Source organism: Sphaeramia orbicularis, chromosome 9 (genome assembly GCF_902148855.1).
Source record: "Sphaeramia orbicularis chromosome 9, fSphaOr1.1, whole genome shotgun sequence".
In the NCBI taxonomy this organism is placed as follows: Eukaryota; Metazoa; Chordata; class Actinopteri; order Kurtiformes; family Apogonidae; genus Sphaeramia; species Sphaeramia orbicularis.
In genome coordinates, this window is record NC_043965.1 from 35,075,960 (window position 1) to 35,101,095 (window position 25,136).

At 39.8% G+C, this 25,136-nt stretch overlaps 1 protein-coding gene across 1 annotated transcript; it reads left to right on the forward strand.

The window, feature by feature from the left end:
* Window positions 1-396: 396 nt before the first annotated feature.
* Window positions 397-24,737, forward strand: LOC115426141 (verprolin-like). The gene is made up of 14 exons (XM_030144128.1): window positions 397-522; window positions 13,784-13,992; window positions 14,650-14,735; window positions 15,358-15,497; window positions 15,572-15,755; window positions 16,705-16,819; window positions 16,974-18,221; window positions 19,169-19,435; window positions 19,551-19,949; window positions 20,126-20,284; window positions 20,381-20,554; window positions 21,216-21,297; window positions 21,629-21,777; window positions 22,617-24,737. Exons 1-14 carry the CDS (start codon window positions 510-512, stop codon window positions 22,881-22,883), a joined length of 3,492 nt encoding a protein of 1,163 aa, XP_029999988.1. The 5' UTR covers window positions 397-509; the 3' UTR covers window positions 22,884-24,737.
* Window positions 24,738-25,136: the final 399 nt, after the last annotated feature.

The window sequence follows — 25,136 nt, forward strand, 5'->3', positions numbered from 1 at the left end:
ATGTTTGTTTGTCCAGTTTTTCTTTGTTTTAAATTGCCCCTGTTGTGATGAGTGTTATTCAGCTATGACTGATTACTTCAACTAACACCTTAACATAATATCGCTGTCATAGTACACCGTTCATGTAAGTACATTCACTCAGCTAAGTACTTTTTCTGCAACTTGATACATCTATTTTTTTTCTACATTTTGGATTCAAATATTGAACTTAGGCAGATAGAGATGTCTATTCTATTCTATTCTATTCTATTCTATTCTATTCTATTCTATTCTATTCTATTCTACCTGTGTGTAATTTCGTCTCCTGACCGCTAGATGTCACTAACTGATTTTCAGTCAGGGTGCGCGCTTTGGTAAAATACACATGCACACATTGTAGCGCGTTCACGAGAGCTCTGCAGACTAACTTCCAGGGCAACAGCAGCGGTGAAGTTTGTACAGGAAAATTCAGACTTCGTAAGAAGACCACCAAACATCAAACTGACACAGGACGTAACCAAGCTGCCGATATGGACGACTTAGGTGAGTTATGAGGCTAGTTTTTTGTCGCCTCTTGTGTATTTTTTTTCCCTTAAACCTTCTTTAGAGGAGCGGATTGCAGGGTGGAGGAGAGACGTAACGACGAGATTGGACGTTGAAAAGAGTGTCTGGTTGGCTGTGGTCACCTCTTTTGAGAGGAACTAGCTAATATCTCACCAAAAGAGCGACAGAAAGTAGAGTTTTTGTACATTTTTTCCTTCTTACCTTCGGGAGTAAGAGCAGCTGGACGTCGCTAGCCTCCTCCTCCTCCTCCTCTTTCCTTAACGCCACCTCAGTGTAGTAAAACATTGGATTAAAAAAGAACCTGGCAGCCCTGCTAATTTCATTGAGTTTTAAGCAGTATTTTCGCCAGAGGGAGGAGATATTTGGCTGACATTTTGACACCCAGCTTTAACATTACCTCCTCAACTTTTGCCCCCAGGCTCTTCATTCCAGCTTTGAAGTGGTAGAGTCAACAGGCCTCTCCATTTAGACTGCTCTGTACAAAAGCACAAAGTCGCCTTATAATCAATCTCTAGACTTAACTGCAAGTGCTACCAAGTTAAAATCCGTAAAATGCACTTTATTTACCCCTTTTTCTCATGGAAAGACTTTGGTAATGAGAATGGAACAGCAGAAAACGTTGATGAATGTGTCCAAATAAGGAGAAAGACACAAAAGATCCATATCAGTTAGCAAAAAACAGAACTTGTATTTTGTTTTGATTATTTCTGCTTTAACATATGGCCTAGCTGGAGGAAGTATTCATATCATGTACTTAATGAAAACCCTCCCAAAGTTCTGCATTCAACACCAAAATATTAGCTAAGTATGAATGCTAAAAGTTATTGTGAGACACAGTTGTTATAGTTTGATTAATATTTATGTTTCATTAATTTGTTTAATCCATGAAGACCTAGAGCTGCTTTTGTGGAAGCTCCTGAATGATTTTTTTTCTCTCTATTTTCTCTAACTTTGTCACACGTTTTACCATCATTTACTACAATGTTATCCTCTGCATTTTACAGTGATAATCAGGTATTTTCCTATATTTAACACATAAACTCCTAATGTGACTTTGTCTCAGTTCCCAAATAAATTTTTCTCTCTGTTTAACTTTTCTTAAGTGATGTATCACCCTTTATTATATTATCCTCAGTATTTTGCATTTTTTCTCATGACAATCAGATATTCTCCTGTATTTAATTTGCTGATAATAAAGCTGAGATTAAAGTTGAGGGTTATTATGTCAGAAACTGAGAAAACTGAAGAAAAAGTGACTTTCAGCAAAGATATCAACGACTGAACACAAAAATAAGCATCTCCATCCACTGTCATTGATCCAACTCCATGGGTTTTACTGGTGAATCAATACTGTAGAAGATGACAGTGTTTCCATGTTCACTACACAGCCTCTGAACATCGAAATGGGTCGACAAAACTGCGTTTTACCTGAATTATTTTAGTGTATGATTATTAGATATTATAAATCGGTAGATGCTTTTGGTTGCTTGCTTATTTTTTATTTTCATTCACCTCTAAAAAGTCAACTTTTTATGAGCTCAGAAAGACAGGCCTGTTTACATATTTTCCAGCTAATCTAAGAGGGTTTTTAGATCATTTATTTTGTTTAGGAAGCAGGTGATGTTTCTCAACACATAAAGACACACTTAATCCTTTATTTGATCTAACACATGGAAGTCTAACACATCTGGATAACTAGAATATTTTCCTATGAGATATAGTGGAGTAGTGATATAAAGGGGCATTAAGTGAATACTCAAGTAAAGTGTCTGAAGTTGTACTTACAGTTAGGGCTGTCACAAGCAACGTAATTCCTATTTCAACTCATGCTTAGTAAACAGGAATAGAAATGATTAGTGTGTAGTTTTTTGTAAAATAATCATGATTATTTTAAATAATTGCGATATGTTAATTATGCACTAATTTAAACAGTTCTACTTACAGTACTTGCTTAAATATAAAATGTGATGTAAAATTGTAGTTTGAAGAAAAATAGTTTCTATAAATTGTGTCAGGATAATAGTGAATTAATACACAAAGTACATCAATTTGGCTAGTTCTAAAGGCCTCAGTGGTAAATGCATAACTCACCAAACATGCTTTGGGTGATGAGGCAAAATGATTATTAAAAAATAAAGGAAGGTCTGCACAACCTGTGAACTTCCAAGACATTTATTTAACCACATGGTTAAATGTTGTGCCGACCTTCCTTTCTTTTTTTTTTTTTTTGGTGGGGGGGGGGGATCCTGCACACCTCTTATTTTCTGGATGTGCGTGTTGTTCACCTTTTTTCAAAATGATTATTAGAAAAGATAGAGGCAACACTTGGCTGGTAGTTCAAAGTTATTTCTGATCTGTGCAAGTAACAATGCCATATCATACTTTAATACTTTTCATTATGTACATGGTTACTATAGCGTTTACTATCATCATTAAATAGATATACATGTTAATATTACAACAGTTTTAATTACTTTTGGAATTTGGTTAGAGCAGCTTTTGTTAAATCACTTCTAAAACACCCGAGGAGGTGGAATGAGTTATGTTTTTTTTTATGTTGATAGATCAAAATAATCACAACTATAGACTCCAGTCGATTAATGGTGCATTTGTTGAAGCTCATTTTCAGGATCTGCATTTGTGTGTAGTGTCTTTGAGTTTTAAGGTGTGTCTATTTCTTCTCCTGCACCAAACAGTTACCTTTTCAGTTCAGTGGCCCCTGACCTCTTGCAGTGAACCTCTGAACTTCTAATTTTGTTATCCTTACTCCAGCTGGCCGGTTTACTATATTTACCTTGACAAAACTAATCCTGTTCCAGTATTTGAGGGAATGCTCCCAGTTCCACACAGAGTGAAAACACAGTGAAAATAGATTTCTGAATTGTTTAAGTGGAGAGACGATGGGCCACATTTTGAGTTTGGCCTGCTGTGAGAATACCTCCAGGGCACATTAGATGCTCTCACTGCCATGGGCCAGTGAAAGGGCTGATTGTTGGTTGAGAGGGAGCCTGTAGTTTCAGTAAAGCAGGCTGAAGGAGGGGGCGAGGCTGCAGAGGAATGTCCGACATCATTCTGTGTCAGGGTCCAAGGCCAAATACTCACCTCCTGATACTACTCGCAGAGCCATGCATGTAGTTACCACAGGGAGAGCTGTGCCTGTCTGGGTCCTCTTTAGTTTTACACGTTTGCTGATTAACCAGAAGTTTTGAGCTTCAGGGCTGTGTAATGTGATGATGGATGTGTCATCATTTTCATTGTTGATTATATCTATTGACTAATTGTTTATACTAAATGTCAGAAATGCTGAAAAAGAAAATGTTCACTTTCAACAGACTAGAATTAGAGAAGTTTGACTTTTTTCTTAGAACACTATTCAAAACAGTTGTCAGTTCCTATCAGTTGTTGATGAATTCAGTAGTTGAACAGTATTTGACTGTGTTGAAGTGAAGTAGCTGCTAAATGAACACAGAGGAAATACTGGATTAGGTAGCTATAACCTAGTATTTGTTTATACTGTGAGCCATATTTTACTGCTGTAGTTTAAAGTGTTAAATGTGTTCAGTGTGTTAGGCCTGTATTCATTTTCATTTGCTTCACAGATTTACTGTCTCAGTCTGTTTTATTCTAACAATTTTGACTATATTTGCATTTGAGGCCCATATTTACTTATTTTGTTTGTAACTGCAAATATAGTGTTTTCTATGTTAAACATTCTATATTTTACTAAACACTTTAGGTAAAATTTGTACAAAAATATAATCTAAAAGGAGAAACATGAGCAAAGCATTGAGAAAGTGTTGAGAATGTAATTCAGAGGTTAATAAGAAAAGAGCCTATGTGGGTATTTTTTATGTAAGCAATGCATTTGTTGAATTTATAGAAAGTATACCATATTGTTTTCATTTGAATATAAACCTTTAGATAATGATATTTGGTCATATTGCATGTCTCTTAGTATCTAATATAGCTATCTGTCTGTGGGCTGACTGGTATTCAAAAGTACTTTATGATACTTCAAGTAAACCAGCAGCTGACCAGCACCCAGGGGTCCTGATCCTCACCAATGAGTGACAGGTCTACATGGAGCTGTTTGGAAACCTGATCATACTTCGTAGAAGTGTAGCGCCCTCTTTTATCCTGTATATCGATCCTCCTGCATTGCTCACACTCGAGGAAGGGAATTCCCTCCGAGCAGAATATGAGCACTCTTCCACTCTGTTCCTCTGAGTCAGACTTTCCAGAGGTTTTCCCCAATCAGCCCAGACCAGGTGGCAGCCAGACCTGGCTTTACCGTCATGTATTGATGTAGCCCAGGGGACAGGTCCTGTCCCAGATGTGGAGCTGAACCACATGTGACAAACTGCCTCATGGCCTCTTGTGCCCTTGTGTGTTGCACTTGTGGGTATGAAGCCACACTCCTCTCTCTGTGAATTCCTCAGGGCCATGTAAAATTCAGGCATACTGACCTCACTGAGCTGTGGAGGCTCTGCTTCACGTCTGCAGGTTGACACTGAAAAAAGTGGATTACAGATGCATGACTAAAGTGAGTCACTCTCCATACATCATGGCTCTTGTGTGTGAACTCCCCCTTACAGAGCAGATTACAAATTGTTCAACTCAAACATAATATGTCTTTTTCAGCTACAGAATCCTGTGGTTTTTTTCCCCATTTTCCTACCTCACCCCTTCATGCTATAGAAAATAAAATAAAAGTAAAAATTCACGTAAGAACAGATCTTAAAACTTTACTCCAAATAATTTTTTAGACATGAAATGTTAAATTTGACCTCTGAGCCAAATATTATCATGAGTTTGTATTCTCTGTTTCACTAATTTTCAGTTGAATTTGGTTGAAATTTGTACTCACCATGGGTAGGTTTTTCAGCCCTTAAGTCATATTTAGAAAGACATGTGGTGGTCACAATTCTTCAGTCAGGTAACATATGTTCATTGTTTGAATTTCAGCAATAACTATTTTCATGAAGACAAGTTGGGATCCTGGAATACTCAGCACAAATTTCAGCTCAAACTAGTAAAAAAATAAGCTATTGATGACATTTGATGAAGTCAAGATAGCTTTGAAGCTCTGAAAGCCAAGAAGAGTATTAGGATTTTTGCAAAGTCCCTTTAACTTAATTGTAGTTTTCTATAATTTTTTTTAATTAACTGAGACAAGTTTTGAGTGAGTCTATTTGAAGTCAGCATTTTAGGTATAATATCAAGTACTTACAGAAGCCGTAGAACATATTCTCAACGTTATGCAGACATGCCTCAGAATTAGTGAGCCACTTAGCTCTGTTTTGCATCTGTTTTGAGAAGGCCATGTGGGCTGAAACAGCAGCATCTGCTAAACATGCCCTTTGTAAACTCACAGCAGCCCTGTTACATTGGATATAAATGTATCTGCTGATCCCCTCGCAGAGAAAGTATTCTCAAAGCGTGAGCAAAATTTAGCAGAGGTGAGGCAGCACGGTTTTAAATGTTTACAGCTCTTGTACAGCATACCAAAAGATCTTCGAAGGTCTTGAGTGGGTTTTGTGTCCCAGTGTGTCAGAAGGACAGAGTTAATGTTACCAGACTAGCTATCATCACCCCATAGCACTCCTAACTAGTGGGCTTGTCTGTGAAACTAGAGGGAAGCTCCTGACTGTAAATCAGTCTTGTTCCCAAGTCCCACACCCATCCTGTTCTGGGTCTGGGGAAGAGAGAGTTGCATGGCTGACCTCATCGCTTAGGCAACAGACCCTGCCCCACATCCTGAGGAAACAGAGGCGAAAAACAATGAGCAGAGTCAGTGCTGGAGGCCGGCAAACACTGGTGGTGGGGGTGAGTTTTGGCCTTCAGGCTGTGATCCTGCTGTTTGGACAGTGTTTTCACTATTTAATGTTGTTGTACCACATTGTTGTTTCACTTATAGTGCCCTTCACTGTCTTCCCCTTCCCGTGCTGTTTCCACGCCTTCCCTGTTACCCGACCTTGTAACTTGGCTCATTGAACAGAGCTGATTATTTTCCTGACAGGTCTGGGTAATGCAGTAGGAATCCGAGTCCCTGCTGGATTCTTTCAGCATTATTAAAGCTGGGGCAACCAGGCCATGATCAAAGACAGTCAGTACAGACCGCATCAGGAGGACTTCATGTTTGTTTGTAGCTGAGCAGGAAACATTACTTTTGCTTCTTCTTTCATCAGACAATTTTCTGAGTAACTCTTTGTAGTTTGGATTGTAACATATGCAACATAAAACAGCATTTACCCAGAGCTACATCTAAAATGTTTCATTACTTTCATTATTGATTAGACTAGTGACTGTTAATGCTTCAGGGCACTGGTATCCGACCTGGGCGTGGAGTGTTCTCTGAAGGGTGTCCTACATAGACTTTAACATGGATGGTACAGCTGCTTCTTCGAGTGAAGTCAAAATATGTTGATTGCCTCCTGGAGACTGGCTGCTCTATAGGTCACAAGCTCAGCCCCCTCCATGCCAGTCAGTCAACTTGGGCAAAAAGTGATGTCTGTCTCTTTTTTTCTTTTTAGCTAAGTTTCATCAGGCTGTTTTTTTTTTTTTTTTTTTTTTTTTTTTTACGTTCACATCTGTCTGACCAGCAGACCCACAATGAATCTGCACATGAAGAAAACAGATTTTTCAAGTCAAAGTCATCTTTATTGTCAGTTCTGCCATGTACATTATATACACAGAGAGCCGAAATTACTGGACTCTAAGGCCCCACAGTGCAAGTCAACATAGAGTGCAAATAACATAGAAAAGTGCAAAGTGCAAATAACATAGAAGAGTTTTTAGTAGAATTTTAAGAAAGACCATTATAACACAGTGCTCACACCACCCATCATTGCAGGTTGCTGCTAAGCTCCATTTAAGGGGTGTGATGAAATGGGGGAATAATTTTTCTAAAGCCTACTTTTGATAATTCAAGTTTATAGATGGCTAATGAATACCCATTTTAAAAACATTGTTATTATTATGTTGAATTGACAATGTTCTGATTGACAATTGCTGCCGGGATTCTGTCAAATGTGTAGTGAGAAACATAACAGGTGGACGTCATGTCCAGCATCTCTACAGTATAGACACAGTCTCCTCTAAGTCTGATATTTTGACTTGAATTGCTTGAAGTAGCATAACATTGACATGTATAAATACACTCTGGTTTCATTATAGTTATTTGTAAGATTATTTATTTCATATTTACTGTTTTTATTTGGGAAATGACTTTTTTACTTCCTCAGACTGATGTAAAATTGTTTCAGTAAAACAAATTGCTTATCTAAAACCTTCATTTCATTATGATAAACACAACTTTTTTACTTTCACTTAATGATTTTTTTTCTTCATTAACCCATTTTGTACTACTTAGCTATACTTTCTGTTTTTATTCTTTCATTGTTGTAAATTTTTGTAATATCTGGCACAAGAATTTCTGGATTAATAAGTTTTGTCGGATCTTGACTCCAGAAAACTCTTAAATGATATACAGTCTTGCCAACTCGAGGCGGTGGTGACAAACTACTGACTAATGTCCTTCCATTGTTCTGCTGCCTGTTTAATGTCTTGCTTGTCTTTGGAACAGCTACTCATTGAAGTATGTCTGAGTGTTTCAGTTGGTGCTCGAGGACAAAACAGACAAGTGTGCCTTTGAGGGGCTTCCTCATCCTACTTAATTTCACTCTCAATATGCCACAAAGGGCTTCTCACTGACATACCGTCCTCACACATGCACCCTTCGATATGAATGTGGTCTCAGTGATTTCTTGTTACATCAGTCTTTAGACTTTCCCCTGTCGTCTGATTTACTCCTCTGTGGGGAAGTGCTTTTATTTTGGTCCACTGTTCTTGCAAGGGGAGTGTCATCTTTCGAATATGGGGCTGCTTGGGAGTGTATTTTTAGGAATGTTTATTTTGAAGTAATCACCCTAAGATGCTCCTGTGTCTCTGATACTATGTTATTACACTCAGTCATCTTTGTTTGTGTCTTTATGTATCTACAGTACAGACAGTATTTGTAAGCTCTGCAAAATGCTCCTTTTCCTTCTTTGTGCTTGTACCTCTTTGTTTACTGCTTCAGTGGATTCACTTGCATTCTCTGTCACTGGTTTGAACCCAGCTTTCCCTGCCTGTCTCATTGGCATCCCACCCTCTGCCCCCCTCTGCCTGGCCCCTGCCTGTCTTGTTTGATATAAATATCGCCTCGGGCCGGCCTGATGGGGTAGAGTTTCGGTTTGGGGCTGTGGCCAGTTCTGCTCTGGCTATAAACAGGTGAGCTGTGGACCCCGGTGGCCCATCACCTTTTCCCACATGTTAATAGAAAGGATTAGACAGCACTGATGTCCAGCCTGTCTGCACTATACTCCCTGCTCTGTGGGAAATGGGCAGTAAAAACACTGACATCTCCTTTATCCTGGAATTCAAAGCACGCTGTAGTTTGCGGGACGGGTTCTGTAATTGTCAACACATTATTTTCATTTTCTGGACTGACAGATGGTGTTTTGTATTTGAGCACATTCCTCATCGGCTCTGTACCTCAACTCCTGTGGTATTAGTGGAATGTGTGTTCTGCTCGAGTAGATTTTATTGCAGAGCATCATTTTAGCTTGGTCTTTGTTGCTCTCCCCAGTTGAGACAGGTTCACTAGAGTTTCCCTGAACGGGGGCAGTGCTCATTGCCTTTCCTGAGCCACCTTCCTCAACGTATCCCAGCCGGATTGCTTTCTTTCTCCTTAGTGGACAAAGGAATGTGTGGAATTCTCCATGCACCTTCGCTCCCATCTGATAAAGACTGCAGGACTGTGGCAGAGTGAGTGAGGGTGAGTGGGCGTGGACACGCAAGACTGTACATGCACCCACTGCCACAAGAATGTGTACAGTATCCACTGAGCTGCACAGTTGTTTTGTTCAACACTATGAAGACCAGTTATTACAGTGTCACCACAGATGGTTCCCCTGACAGTGGAAGGGGAATCTGTTATTGTTTGATGAATTCATGAATTATTAGTTTCAGTCATTTCCGTTTTGATGACAGCTTTATTCCTCCACATCTTGCACAATGGACTATTGAGTCAGGATGCTGTTAGAGCAGAATTGGACTTTGTCCATTGTGGCTCCTACCCCCTGTCTGGAATGGAAAAGATTAGCCTGTTACTTGGCTTACAGTGCATGTTTGCATTCTTAATGCTTCTTACTCTTCATGGACCAAGCTTGTCTGACAACGGCCCGCTGTCCGTCTGCTGTTGTGTCAGTGCTGCCCTCCTCAGGTAAAGGAGTGAAGCAGGACATTTTCAGTATCCTTTTTTGACCTCCAGTAAACGGTATCAAAGATGCTGTTACAATTGGTCTGAGTGGTACAGGCTATGGTGAAGAATAGTACATTTACTTGATTACTGTGCACAGTTTTGAGTTACTTTACTCAACTTCATACTTTTATATAGTTTTTCCCTTTGCTTCTAATACAGTTTTCTTCTGCAGTACAAGTCATAGGGAAATATTGCACTTCTGTTCCTGGTACCTCATGTACTGGGAAAGGAGCTCAGTGCTTTCATGTGAATTGATGACTTTCACGTCTGCACTATGGTATTGGTACTTTTACTTGGTTCTTTCATACCTTGTACATATCATGTGAGGTTGTGAGCAGGGAAGTTTTGGTTTAGTGTCAACACTTTTCTGATGTATAGTTTAAATGCTGGCTAAAAACTGGTGACTAGTGTTGCAGGTTGTTCCTTTTACCATGTTTTTGCTTTTTAAAGCTGATGTAGAAATAGCAGAACCAGTGCTACAAATGGAAAAAGTTCTCTTTTGTAGAAGAGAAGTTACACTGTCACCAAACGGTCAAAAGCAAATGTCAGATTATATCAGTTTTTACAGGGACTTTGTATGAACGATAACCTTTTCAGGAATTTGGAAGAAGCTTTGCCCACAGAAAAGTTCCTCACATCCAGTGTTTGTACTTTGCCACCAAGGAATAAGTATAATAATGGTTGAGGTCGTATAGTTTGATTTAAACAATGGCTTGGACTGTGTCGCATGTCCCCTGTGGAGCTTCTATTGATTTCACAGGCCACAGATGTGTCGTATCAACAGGTGGGAGGGGATATAATGAGGCAGTATAAGGAGCAACATCTCATAAACTTGGTTTCATGTAAAAGTGTTAGGGAAGCCTCAGGCAGTATGGCTGTCAGCTCTGCCAAGGCCAAGAGGAACTTTCTAGGAATACATTCCCATAACTAGTAAGTCTTGAGGTATTTTTGTTTAATTTGACAGCATTTATGGTGTATTATGTTAGAAGTGTAGATCTGTGTGGAAGTCTTGTATTTCCGAGGGCTTACCTTCGCCCTGAACCAGCTGTGGTATTTTTCAGTTTGGAGCCTTTTGTTTTATAAGTGACAAAGTCATCCTCAGTAAGACCTCGTTGAGCATGTCGGCACCAGGTGCAGATTATTTTGAGCTGGTCATGATATTTCAGCACATTTGCACACACATTGGCTACTCACTGAGCTTACGGCTTTAAATAGGCTCTTGCTCCCATGTGGTTTATGTCAAACTTCATAGACATTAAACTTCTGAGCAGGAATGCCATGTGGACTGTCAAATCTAAAAACGGTGTAATGATTTGAGATGTTCTGCAGTTTGTTTAATGAACTGGTCAAGCTCATGCTTGAAATGTTGATGTTAGATGTACCACTTATCTAAGATGTGATGTTAAGGCTTATTTGCTGTTGGGACATGTGGATTTTTGGAGTGAGAGTGCACTGATAAGGTAGACCAATGGTTCTCAAATTTTTTACAGTGGAGAACTCCCTGAAATAGACTTTTTTAGCCAAGTACCCCCAACTCTCCATTCAGCATTTTTGATTGAAAAAAATTAGGCATCATTTGTTTCTATGCCAAAGGTGTTTGTTTATATTTTGAAAACTTTTTAAACAAACAACATATATTTAACTGTAATATATGACAAAATAACAATATGTTTTAAAGTAAATTTTGTGTGTAAAGTATAAACTGAAAAGTGCCCTCTGGCATCAGTAAGAAAAATGCATAAATTAGTCATTAATTAATAAATTAATCTTTCATCAACAAAAATAATTACTTAGCTACTCAAATAAATAAACTCATTTTTAATATAAAAGATAAATGTTCTTAAAATGTTACCAAAGCTTAAACAAGATGATTGATAATAAAACTATTATATGAATGTATTTGTTGTGTTTTATATTTCAGCATTAATTCTCATTATTTTGTATTTGGTACATGATGACTTTAATGTATTTTTCCAAAAAATTTCAAGTACTCCCTGGGCTTCTACCAAGTACTGGTGGAAGTACACGTACCCCACTTTGGCTTTGGGAACCCCTGAGGTAGACTGACTTGCACTGTTCAGCCAGATGAAAGGCCTACTGAGGGGACCCTGTTATTAAAGGGATATTTTCACCCATGTGTGGCTCTCAGACCACTCCCCCATTAGCCTGGTAGCATGTTGGTGCTCCTTGTTGCTCACACTATCTTTGTCAGTGCTGCTGTCTGCTTCACACATATAACCCTGGGTGGACTTTATAGAAACAGCAGGTGGAACAAATAAAGTAAGTACAGATACCAGAGTGCTTTAACAGTTAAATGTTTATACTGCTTATTTAATATGATCTGCCTTTGTTTGTTGTACTCCAACAGGGCAAAAGGGACTTATATTTGTTAAAATCGGAACATAGTTTGTTTTATAAGGTCAGTGGTGACCTTTAGAGTGTCTAATAGGTAGATTTGATCAGACTCTGCCTTTTCTTCACCTCCGCACAAGTGTTTAAATTATAATATAGCTTCCTGCTTGACTGTATGAATTGAAAGCAGAGTATCTGGACAAATTTGTCAGAAAGTAAATCTTTAGTTTGTGTAGAAATAAACAGTTACTGATTAATGAATGATTTAACAGGATTAACCTTACATTTCTTTTCTAAAGTTGTAATTTTTCTCTCCCTAAGTTTGACAGTACATTAACAACTTGTATATGTTCACAGATTGTATTGTAGAGAGATGGTTCAGCTACTTAGCAGGTTTTTGGGTTGGTTCTCCAGTGTCATGAGTTTAAAAGTGCGGCCATTCCTTGAAACAGACTGTAACAAGTCCAAGCCTCTGTAGTGTAACAGTATGCAGCCAGTGATTGCAGTCTATTCTGGACAGACTGACGATGGATGGATTGTGTGATGTCAGAGTCTATTTTGTTCCTGTGTTCCACAGACCACTCAGCAGGGTGACACTGTACCCCCTCAACCCTGGACAGTATTCACAAATGCTCAGACTCTTTGTTCCTTGGGATTAAATATCCATGTATGAATGTATGTGTATAATATGCTTGTTGCCATATTTCATCAATACACTGGCATCAAATGTTGATGTTTTCATTACAACCAGTAACACACAGATGCAGCCAGTATGTGTGTTAGTCTCTAAGCTGAGACTGTATATTAGTTCCTCACACCAATATCTTTTTACCCATTTTAAGTTGTTTTTTTTTTAAACTACACAGACTCAGTGATTACCAGTAATAAATGTATTTCTGTGTATTAAATATCACATGGTGTTGTCATACCATTGTTTTCATGTGATGTATAGATGATAGTATTATATTGTAGGTTACTCTGGTTCCCACCTCTAACAGAAATTATTTAAAGAGATGAACAGATAACTATGTCACATATGTACCAAAGACAGGTAAAAGCTCATTGGCAGCAGGGTTGTATTTATAGTGGAGGACTCAGAAGAGATTCATTGGGATTTAAGGTGGATGTATAATCAAGGCCTAATGGATTTAGGTGTAGAAAGTGATTTAGCTCCTGCTGTTAAGATGACACTGATGGAGTAGCCTATTACTCATAATCTGTGTGTGTTTTTTTTTAGATTGGTTTAAATTTGACTGAGTCAGATCCTCATTATTGTCTGTTTATGGCCTCAGTAGTCACCTCAGAGCAGCCAACACCCCTATGAAAAAATTCATAGGTCTCCTGGTCAGCTGTGTTTGCAGTATGAAACCTCTTGCAGATGTCTTACAAAAATGGCTTGGGTGTTTGACAGCAATGTATTTGTTCAGCTGACAAGAGACATTCATGCGTCAAATTTTTTTTATGCCGGACTTAAAAATCAGGGCATGAATCCAACTGAATAAAAGAGATTTTTAAGTATTTTACAAACATCATTGTTTGGCAGAAAACCTTTAAGTGTCTAACTTTAACTATTAAAACTTTCAGACGCGTTGCTTGCAGACCTGGAATCTACTACTTCGCATATCTCAAAGCGGCCGGTGTTCTTGCCCGACGAGACCCCCTACTCCATCCCAACTGGAGGGCACTCTTACCAGGATGTCTCAATCCCACCTCCAGTCCCTCCCCCACCCTCCGCTGATGCTTTAAATGGTTCACTGATTGATACGCTGGACTCCCACCACTCCTCCCAGCAGGTAGTGCTTTTAAATATTCATATTCATTGTTGTACATAATACACATGCAGACTTCTCAACCGTGACACTCACTAAGGTTTTTTCCTCAGGGTTCCCGCAGGGTCTTGAAAAGTCTTAAAAGTCTTGAATTTATAAATCTGCATTTAATACCTTAAAAAAGTCTTTAAAAGGTATTAAATTTGGTATGGTAGGTCTAACATTATGTTGCCATCAACTTGTTGGCTGTGTTGTGTTTAAACGTGTCTGTTAAATGTCCAAACTGCAAAGAAAGGAACGTTAGTCGACAATTTATATTGAAATTAGGAACCAATTATCGGTAACTTTGCAGCCCCTGGTGAGAAATGATTCTGAATGTTGGGAATCAATGCATTGGAGTAAATAAATACATTTTCCTAAATTCGAGGAGTTGTAAATTTTTGCCAGTATGGCTGTTAAATGGGCATTAAATTCTGTTGTAAGCAGTCTTAAAAAGTCTTATATTTAACTTGTAAAAACCTGTAGGAACCCTGTTTCCTGTTAAAGGTTTTTGGGGAGATGTTTTATATCATAAAGCTTCTTGAAACAGATTTGTGTTGTTGAAATCGATTTGACTTCAGTGTCTTCCTTATCTCAGTGGTTTATCTTGACTGACTGATGTGTCCTCTGTGTGATCTACAGTCTTTAGGCTCAGCACAGAAGAGCTCATGGTCCAGGGACAGTAGCAGCTCTCCACCATCTCACATTGAGGAGGACCACGTCTACAGGTGATTTGCTGCACACCAGCTGTTGGCTCTATGAAGTGGAATTTCCTATGTACCATTTTCTTTTTTGTTCAGTTGTTAATAGCTGTGTTTCCACTAACATTTTTACATGCATCCTGAAATATCATATTAGAAATAGTTGAAGGAAATGGCCAAATCTGACAAATTGTACTCTATTTCATAAAACTTTTTTCTGCTGAATCTGGTGAGTGAGAAACAGCAAGACCTTTTCTGAATAACTTATGCTGTAGTGAACATATAACTCATTGTATCAGCTGTTTTGCTTGTATTCCCAGATATTCCCACAGAATGCAAAAACATTGCCAGTATCAGTGAGGAGACCAAATTATACTTTGAACTCCATAAAAAAACATCAGTCATTCTAGATGGAAAACAGCGACTTCTTCCTTCTTCGCTGTTTCTTGTAGCCATATTTAGGTTTTTTAACATCAAATTGAGATGACGCTATGTAGACTGGATTATTCACCTCAAGCCATTTAATGTGACCACATTGTATTCACATTCTCTTTTTTTCTTCTTGTGACATGTCAAACTTTCACTCCAAATCCCCTTGACAGTTTTTAATTGGAACATGACTGAACAGGTTTTGTGTTCTGTCCTTCAGTTTTCCAAACAAACAGAAGACATCAGACTCGTCAACAGCAGCCATGACCTCTGCCCTGGGCAGTAACCTATCAGAGCTTGACAGACTGCTGCTGGAACTTAACGCAGTGCAACAGAGCTCCCCGTCCTTTCCCACTACAGGTAGACACGAGGTCCTGTGTTTATCAGCTCTGTTTGTGCTGAGCAGAATTAGTTGTACCATTATGTGTCCACAGAGGAGACAGCTCCACCCTTACCGTCCTGCAGCATCACCCACTACGAGAATGGCAGCAGTCCAGACATAATGGTAAGCCCTGCCCCTCAAGAGAAACCCAAAAGGAACGGAACCAAGGTGGATGAAGCCCGACCCACTGTGGAGAGTCTGCTAGATGAGCTGGAGGGCTCAGTGCCCTCACCCAGGTATGATCTACAGCAGGGGTGGCCAACCCTGGTCCTGGAGAGCCACTATCCTGCATGTTTTAGATGTTTCCCTCTTCCAACACACCTGACGGTCGTTATCAGGCTTCTGCAGAGCTTGATGATAGGCTTATCATTTGAATCAGGTGTTTTGGAAGAGGGATACATCTAAAACATGCAGGATGGTGGCTCTCCAGGACCAGGATTGGCCACCCCGGTCTACAGCTTCAACTAAACTCCAATGGTTAAAGTTTTCAGCTTTGCCATACTGAAATCCTTAGTGCTCAGTTTACATTTATCGCTCATATCTAATTTCTTCATTTGGGCATTCATCTTATTTTCTATGTGTGTGTGATGTACAGAAATAAATACTGAGGCCTTTGACGTCAGTGTAAGGTTTATGGTTTTATTTACAAGTTCACTGGAGTTGATTATAAGTTAGCATCGTAGTAAGTGAACTTTTGTCTTTTTTCAGCCATATTCTTTTGTGGTTTCTTTCTATATGCTTTCAGACAGATGGCAACAACAGAGCAGCACTATGACAAATTTTGGTTTAGACTTTGGAAAAGTCAATTTAATTCAAGCCCATATATTCAAACAGATGTGGACTTGAAAACATGAGACCTTTTTTCTGAAAAAACTGATCTGTGTGACAATAAAACAATAAATAAATGATAAACAATAAAAAGCAGTTTAGTCCATTTTTGCCAGCAGTCTGAATACAGCCTCAGACTGACATCAGCCATTAGACACAACTGAGCTGTTGTCAAACGTCTAAAGCTGTCCCAGTTTGTGGCCTAAGCTGATGAAAAGATCTGGCTACTTGTAAGAAACAACCACTAATTCACTCTCAGTCCCATTCTGAAGAAGTGCATATTTTAGGTTCTGCTCTAAGTCAGGTTTTCTATGATTGTATGTAATTATATATCCCGTTATAATTCATGTTTTCTAGCCCCTCCTCTCGCCACAGTGATTTGGACACTCCCTCTCAACAGCAAGCCAGAATTTCAGCATCCTGTGCTACACGAGAACTAGATGAGTTGATGGCTTCTTTGTCAGACTTTAAGGTACAAAGCAGCATTGGTGAACAGAAAAACAAATTGATGTACAAAGGGCATACTTTCTCTGAAGTCTTTGGTATCGTCTCCTGTCTTATTCTTTATGATGTCTCTGTCCTTTATCGCTGGTTCTGCTTATTTTTCTCATTTCTCTGTTCTCTAGCCCAGTTCTTTGGGCTCTCTGCTGGACCCAGCTGGTGCACCTTTCAGCTCTTCTCCTCATCCTCCAGTCTCTTTCTCCATCACCCCAGTGGCTTCTCCTTTCCCTAATCTGTCCCGCCCGTCCACCTGTGCCTCTCCTCTGTTTTCTTTGCCTACTGGTTTAGAGCTGCACATAGATGAAGAGGGAGGTGATGGCGGTGTGTCGCTAACCCATCAGAACCGAGCTCCTCCTCCCCTCAGTCCTTTGTCCTCACTGTCTGCAGCCAGCGACTTAGACCTGGATTCTGTAATAGATGTCTCAGCCCCCATGCTGTCCTCCCAAAACAAGTCCCTCCTAGTCCTTTCATCTGTCCCAAATTCCACCCTGATGAGAAATGGCTCCAGCCCTTCCAACACCACCACTACTCCCTCACTGACTTCAGTTAACACTGTCTTAGATCACAAGTCCTCAAAGTCCCCTAGTCCATCTGTAGACAGGCCGTCTCCCTCAACTTCTGTTGGTAAACTCTCATGTGGACCTGAAAATATGAATTACTCAACTCCTTCTCCATCCAAAAACCTCACCCCTCCTGCTTCTGCTCCAAAGACTCCCTCTCCTCTCCCTGCTGTTTCTGTATCTACACCCCCTATCAATTTTTCCTCAAAAGCATCTTCACCATCTCCATCTCTGCCATTGGCTTTCATTAGTGCTGCAGTCCCCAGCAGAGAGCTTACAGAGCCAGCATGTACAACTCCAAGAGCTAGCCCCCTCTCTGTGCAGCAGCCTGCCGTGGTGGAACCCTCATTGGATGAGGCATTAGACAAACTGCTGGCGATGAGTTTTGTTCAGAACAACATGTCAGCAGAGGAGCCACAGGTAAAGATGGAAGCACAGAGTCTGGGTAGAGGAGTACCGGAGGTGCAGGAGGAGCTCATCCTGCCCATGGACAGAAACAGCGTACAGCCTGACACCTTTACCAGCACCACCAACACCATCACAGATGAGTCTGTGGACGGAGGCACTGATGGGAATGGAGATCTGGACTGGGCTGATGAGGAGCTGTCCATGTCTTTCCATGACGGACTGGATGGCACCATGACACCTTACACGGAGAGACCCTACACAGATGGCAGCATGACCCCACTGACAGAGGCCAGCTGGATGGATGAGTCCATGACCCCATCTTCTTGCCCCGGGACCCCTGACGTGGCCTTGGACCTGCCCCTGCTACAGACGCCCAATATAGACAGGGTGTCTGCCTCTGGACATGTATGCTGTTCCACACAGGACAGGCTTGTTTTGTTCTCACCTTGCTGTGTTTTTTTGTTGCTTTTAAAACTAAAGCTTCCTTACAAGCTAGTCTGAAAAGCCTCTTCTCAGAGGTGTCCATCATGTGTCTTTTTGAAAAGCTGAAACATAATTTGTCGTATTTATTCTGTAGGGTGCTGCACACATAGAGTTAGGGTGACCTTTCATCATTATGAACTCAGGGATAATTTATTTGGTTGGGTAAGATTGATTAACCCTAGTAAAATGGAGTTCTAAATATTCAGCAGCTTAAGACTGTGTTGAGCAAAGCTGAGATTGTCACTGTGCCACACAGCCGTGACTACAGACAGAGAGGTAGCAGATGAGATCCAGTCCAGAGAGCCAGGTTAATAGTCAGTCCACCCTTGGTTGTGTATTATTGGCTACAGGTGCAACATTTAGGTGAATAGTCTTATCGTTGCCAAGAATAAAGGATTGATGAAGAAAATTACCCCCTTATAGTTCTATCCAGTCTGGGTTAATGTGGACACAAAAGTATTTTGTTTCAGCATTTGAAAAAGAAAGTTTGTGGGAATCTGAGGTTATTTGATCAAAAGCTTGCTTATGGGAACAGCACTTTGTGACTGGCTGTGGTTGTCTGTTCTCAGCATGATACATGTAAACCACAGTGCTTTCACTCTGTCACCTGTTGCAGTACTTTAGTTTGAAGGACCTTAATGTCACCATGCTGGCATTGTTTTTATTAACCTGAGAGGTTAGTGAGTGTAGATGGCAAGTGCATGAAAGGTGACTCGAAGTCCACTCACCTCTGCATCCTGGCCTGTGAACACAGTATCTTAATTTGTGTGACTCACCTGCTGCCCAGGAGCTCTGCATTTGTCTCTGCTTCAGCTGAGTTGTGAATGTTTGGACATATCCTGTAATGTGGTGCTCACCGTTTCCCTTAGATAAAGTCAGTGATTAGGCGCACCAAGGAAACTCCCAATGTCCATCCAATGTATCGAGATGGACACATGCGAAGGAAAATGGGACCCATTATCGTCAACAAAAACAGTTCCCAGGACCGCCTCATAGAAGAGCTACAGGGAAAACTTGGCATCGGTCGTTCTGAACGCCGGCGTAAACAGTCTGATGACTGGCTGACTGAGGGTGTCATTGTCACATCAAAACCCCAGCGTTTCCGTCCTGAGGGAGCCAGCAGTGAGGTTGACAAGGTTGGCTTCAGTGTGCTCAACAGTCATCCCAAATTTTCCATTTCAGTCACCTTTACAGCTGTTCCTCTGTGTGTCTACTTCCTCTGTGTCTGTCTCTCCTCTTCTTCTTCTTCAGATCATAATTCCCCCTGAGTCGCCTGTCCCTGTGAGGAAGGTGCTTCCACCTCTCTCTCCCCCTGCCCCTCGTCGACCCCCTGTTGTAGAAGAACCTAAGAGGGTTCTCCCAGTGCTGCACCCCCCTGTTCCTATCCCACCACCCCCTCCTCCACCTCCCTCGCCACCTCCACAACCTGTAAGGGAACCGGCCCCCGCACCTCCTCTGCAAATTATAAAACCATCACCTCCACCAGCCCCAATTCCGGAACCCCCTGCACCCAAACCAGAACCCCAACCTCCTGTTCTTAAAACCCCAACCCAACCTCCACCTGTGGAGCCAGAGCCACCTGTTGCACCTAAAGTCCTGGTGTCTGTAGGCTGCCAAACAGAGTATGACCCAATCTTCCCTCCGATGCAGGCATGAACCCCTGTCTCTTATCCTTTGTTTTTCACACTTCTGAAACACACACAGTAATTATTTGTAGCAGGTTTAAACCTTATCATTGCATAGAGTGAACTTTGAGTAAGAGTGAACTTTGCTGCATTTGTACATTTGTGTAAAACAGTGTATCAAACAAATCTTTAACCTTTCAGATTATGGCTCAAGGGAAGGGTGTGCCTGGTGGGCCCCCGACACAGGTCAACAAACTGGACAACATGCTTGGCAGCCTGCAGTCGGACCTCAACAAACTGGGAGTGCAGACAGTAGCTAAAGGAGTGTGTGGTGCCTGCTGTAAACCAATTGTAGGACAGGTGAGATGCTCTTGGTTTCCTTCTTATATGTGCAAGTAGTGAAAGGAAAACCTTGTTTGCACAGTTCAAATGAACATGAATTTTCTCTTGGTGTAGGTGGTAACTGCCATGGGTCGCACATGGCATCCTGAACACTTTGTGTGCACGCACTGTCAAGAAGAGATAGGTTCCAGGAATTTTTTTGAGCGTGAAGGACAGCCCTACTGTGAGAAAGACTACCATAACCTGTTCTCCCCTCGATGCTACTACTGTAACGGGCCTATACTGGATGTGAGTCACTGTTGTTTGATTGATGGAGAGGAATGCCACCACAAGAACAGAAAGTCACCAGTACACATATGCACATACCCTAACAAATAAGACAGAACCAGTCCTGCTGAGCCTCTTGCAGCCATTACCTGTTCAAAAATATAATGGCTTATGGATTGAATGAGCATTCTGGTCTTTTTCTAGTGATCAGATGGAAGGTTTAATATCATTGCCCTACAAATGGAAACAATTCAAATGAAGAGGCATGTTATTTGTGTTATTTATCTTTCCATCCTTGTAGACTCATTCCATACTTGGTAATGTAATCTCTGGCAGTTTATTGGCTGCTGTTTCTGTTTTTCTTACTTGTTCTAAGACAAAGTAGAATTTCCAAATGAGCAGATGATGCACAGGGTCAAACACTTTCAGTGAAAGCACAGTAAAACATGGGAAAGTTATGCTTGTGTACATTCATTTTAACAAGACTGTTCCTTTAAAAGTTATATTGATTGTTGTGCCTTTGTGCTTTTAAAGTCAGTACACAGGCCTCGTTTAAGCTTATGGTTGAACACAATGTCATAATACTTCTCCAGGCATTACTGGCTCCTCTGTGATAAGCGTTTGCATCTGCCATGCTTGTTGAAGCTCATAGTCAGCAGTAACTGTTTTTATGTGTTTATAGAAAGTTGTGACGGCGCTGGATAGGACATGGCATCCTGAACATTTCTTTTGTGCTCAGTGTGGATCCTTCTTTGGTCCAGAGGGTATTTTGATTTCTTTGAATTATATTCGTTTTTTGTAACAGGTCATTTCACTGCAAAATTCTCCTGATCACTCTTGATTTAGATTTAAGATTTGCAATATTATCTCTCTCTCTCTCTCTCTCTCTCTCTCTCTCTCTCTCTCTCTCTCTCTCTCTCTCTCTCTCTCTCTCTCTCTCTCTCTCTATATATATATATATATATATATATATATATATATATATATATAATCATTATATATGAGCAACTTTTTAAATTACTGTCAGAGATTTTACAGTATTTGTTAAAATATTTTGTCTGTTTTTTTTTTTTTTGTTTGTTTTTTTCCCTGAAGGTTTCCATGAAAAGGATGGAAAGGCCTACTGCAGGAAGGATTATTTTGACATGTTTGCACCAAAATGTGGCGGCTGTGCCAGAGCCATCCTGGAGAATTACATCTCAGCGCTGAACAGCCTTTGGCATCCTGAGTGTTTTGTTTGCAGGGTCTGTATCATACATTTGTCCAGTACTGGTGTTCTCTTGTTATTTCTTATTCTTACACACAGTCAACATCTGAGGTTTACCATCACTATGGGTATTTAAACGCTGATAATAATGATAGAGAGATGTTTTATTTCAGTTTTTATTCATCATATTCTCAGAAGACCAGAGGATCTTCAAACAGACTGAGCCAGACTCTGAGTCACTTTAACAACCGAAGTTATTTCAGTTGCATGAGTTCTGCAGGGAGGAATGGGCTGAAAATCCTGCAGATGTTGAGCAAAGGTTGTGAAAGTCTACCCACAGTGTTTGACTCAAGTTACGCAATTTAAAGCCACGAGATATGAACGAAGAGAAAAAGAGAAACTTCTTGCCTGCATGAATAGAAAAGAATAAAACCTGAAATAATTCTGTCTACTGTTAATTATTATTAGCTGAACTTACAGAAGGAGCATGTATTAAAATGAAATACTCAGAATAATGAAACAGATATTTTTAATGCATTTAGCCTAAGTATATGTGATCACACAGCCTTTCCCAAAACTTAATGATGTAAGGAGATATTATGAACTAGAAAAGCACTTGGAGAGTGCAGACCTCCGCCAAGGCAGATCAGCCCCCGCCCCCATCACCACCAAAATGTAATCCTTTGTTCCTTGTGCCAGTATCAACATTTCCTGAAAGTTTCATCAAAATCTGCCCATAACTTGTGCAGTTATCTTGCTAACAGTCAAACACAGACAAACTAACCCCGATGAAAACATTACCTCCGCTGTTACACTTGGCAGAGGTAATTAAAGCATTGAAATAACATGTCTTCTCACCCCCATCTGTGTCTGCAGGAGTGCTTCACCCCCTTTGTGAATGGAAGTTTCTTTGAGCATGACGGCCAGCCTTACTGTGAAGTGCACTACCATGAGCGCCGTGGCTCCCTGTGCTCTGGCTGTCAGAAGCCAATCACAGGCCGCTGCATCACAGCCATGTCCAAGAAGTTCCACCCGGAGCACTTTGTCTGTGCCTTCTGCCTGAAACAGCTCAACAAAGGCACCTTTAAAGAACAAAACGACAAACCGTACTGCCACGGCTGCTTTGTGAAGCTGTTCAGTTAGGGCAGAGTGTCACATGGGTCAGGGATTAGATATGTGTCTAAAGCTTCTTTAGCATAAGTTAGGTGGGAATGGATTGTAGAAAGTTGTCCGTGTACTGATGATGATGTTGGAAGTGTGTATGGGTCAGGTCTGTGCATGTGATCAAAGTGGCACACTCTCTGTGGGGCTAAAAACTTCAAGAAAAACTGAGAATTTTGGTTACCATGCCTATCTTCATATTCTTATCACAGATTTTTAAAACTTTTATGATGTGTGAGTTACTCTGTGATGCATTCAGTGGGGTGTGGATATTTAAATGAATTAAAACATCATAAACTGATGTTTTTCAAACCAACATGGATATGATTTTTCCCTCGTGTCAACATTTTTATTAGACCTGTAATTGTTTTCTGTAACTTGGAGCATTGTTTTCACATATTTTGAGTTTTTATCTTTTCTTTATAGTTGGCGGTGAAACACTGTAGAAATTCATGAATTACCTTGTGTGTTTGACATTGTTGCTCACTGGTTGAGTGTCCTTTTAAAACCCATAAAAATACTTTATTTTTATTATTATTATAGTGTTAACCCATTTCAAAAATGATAAGGGGACAAGGGTGTTAGAGACCGTTTTTTTTTTTCTTTGTGCAAAAAATAAATCAATGACCTTATTGTAGCATCAACTGGAAATGGGTTGGGTTTAAAAATTTACGTTGGCAGTTTTACAGATAAAGCAAGGATGGATTAATCAAGCTGTACACAAAAAATCTGAATCTTAACTGTATTTTTATCCAAAGTCTGAAAAGATTTACCAATATTAACAGTGTTGGTCACTGAAGACATCCTATGTGTATCCATTTGCCAGAAAATTAATTTTTTGAGTAAACACATTTTGGAACAAACCTCACATTTTACCAGCTAAGTCATTCCTAATCTTTTCACAAAGACATAAGACTAACAGTTTCTTGCAAGTTTTTTTTTTCATACAGTGAAGTGAAACCTCACAAAAACATTGGGAGTTTATATTGTTAACATGTATGTTTCACTGCCGTTACAGTTTTAAATAAATCCTGAGGAGTTTTTTATGTAAATATCAGATGCAGCTACATTGTAAGTGAAGCGCTGACATGCTTGGCATGTACACGTCTTTAATAACCACTCATTCAGAGAGAGAGAAGGGGCTGGTGGCAAGACATAACAAAGGTGTTTCTTATGTTGTTTTACTGTATTGTGAAGCTGATGAATGTACACTACTTTAGAAGAGAAGTACATAATGCAAGAAATCCATAAAATAGGCATGTGCTATTCCAGTAATACTATGCAACTGTGGATTAACACTTTGTATGTCAGCATCGTTTGTAAAATAACAGGCTGTCTGTGCCATTGTATCAGTACCATGTCTAACAACACTGGCAAATTCAGCAGAATACTGTTAGATGAAAAGTCCACAGTCATGTTTATATGTTATTAGTCTGTGAGTCCACTGAAAAAATGTAGGCTGTAAAAACAGAAGCCTGGTGGTCTTTTAGTGTAAATGGTAGGTCATTTCCCTCAGTATCTGAGTAGCATCTACTGTAAACCACCAGGTTGGGTCTGCACACCGTTAATCATGAAATGCATCAGATATTTGGCCTTTGTCTTGTTCAGGGAATTTTAGAGCCTTAAATCTTTTCTCACTTTATTTAAGAAATCATATAACAGTTGTCTTTTCATTTTAGTAGAGTGTTATTTAACCAAAGCCATACCTTCTTTGATTTGTTTTGTGTCTGTTCACCGTTTTTTCTCTTTTCACTTCGAATGTCAATAGTTCTGAATAGTGAGATTTCTCACCTCTAGTCTGATTATGCAAATAAATTCTGTTTTGGTATCAAAATATTATTTATCTGTGGTGTGTACTTTCTACAATAAGAGTGTGCATGAAATAATAGTGCCATTTTTTTTTTTTTTTTTTTTTACTATCATTATTCTACACACTGCCTTATAGTACTTGAAAAGGTACAAAAAAAGGTAAAGAATTACAGATAGAAAGATAAATGCTTAAGTAAAGATAATTCTAGTGTTACATAAGCATGTAAATTAAAAAAACAAAAATGGCTCTTTTGTACGTAGAAAAATAGTTTGACAAAGAACATAAGGAAATTCTGAATAACAAATTTTTTTGATGTAGTTAGTATCATTTAGCGGTGAAGCGTTTATATTTACAGGACATCAAAGAGAAGAAGAAGAAAATTCTCTACCCTTATTGGTCAAAATAAATACGTCATACCCGGATAA

Coding starts and splice junctions, on each gene's coding strand:
- LOC115426141 (XM_030144128.1), top strand. Junction 15,756..16,704: donor GGCTCAGTGCCCTCACCCAG/GTATGATCTACA, acceptor CATGTTTTCTAG/CCCCTCCTCTCGCCACAGTG. Junction 19,950..20,125: donor CAATCTTCCCTCCGATGCAG/GCATGAACCCCT, acceptor TTAACCTTTCAG/ATTATGGCTCAAGGGAAGGG.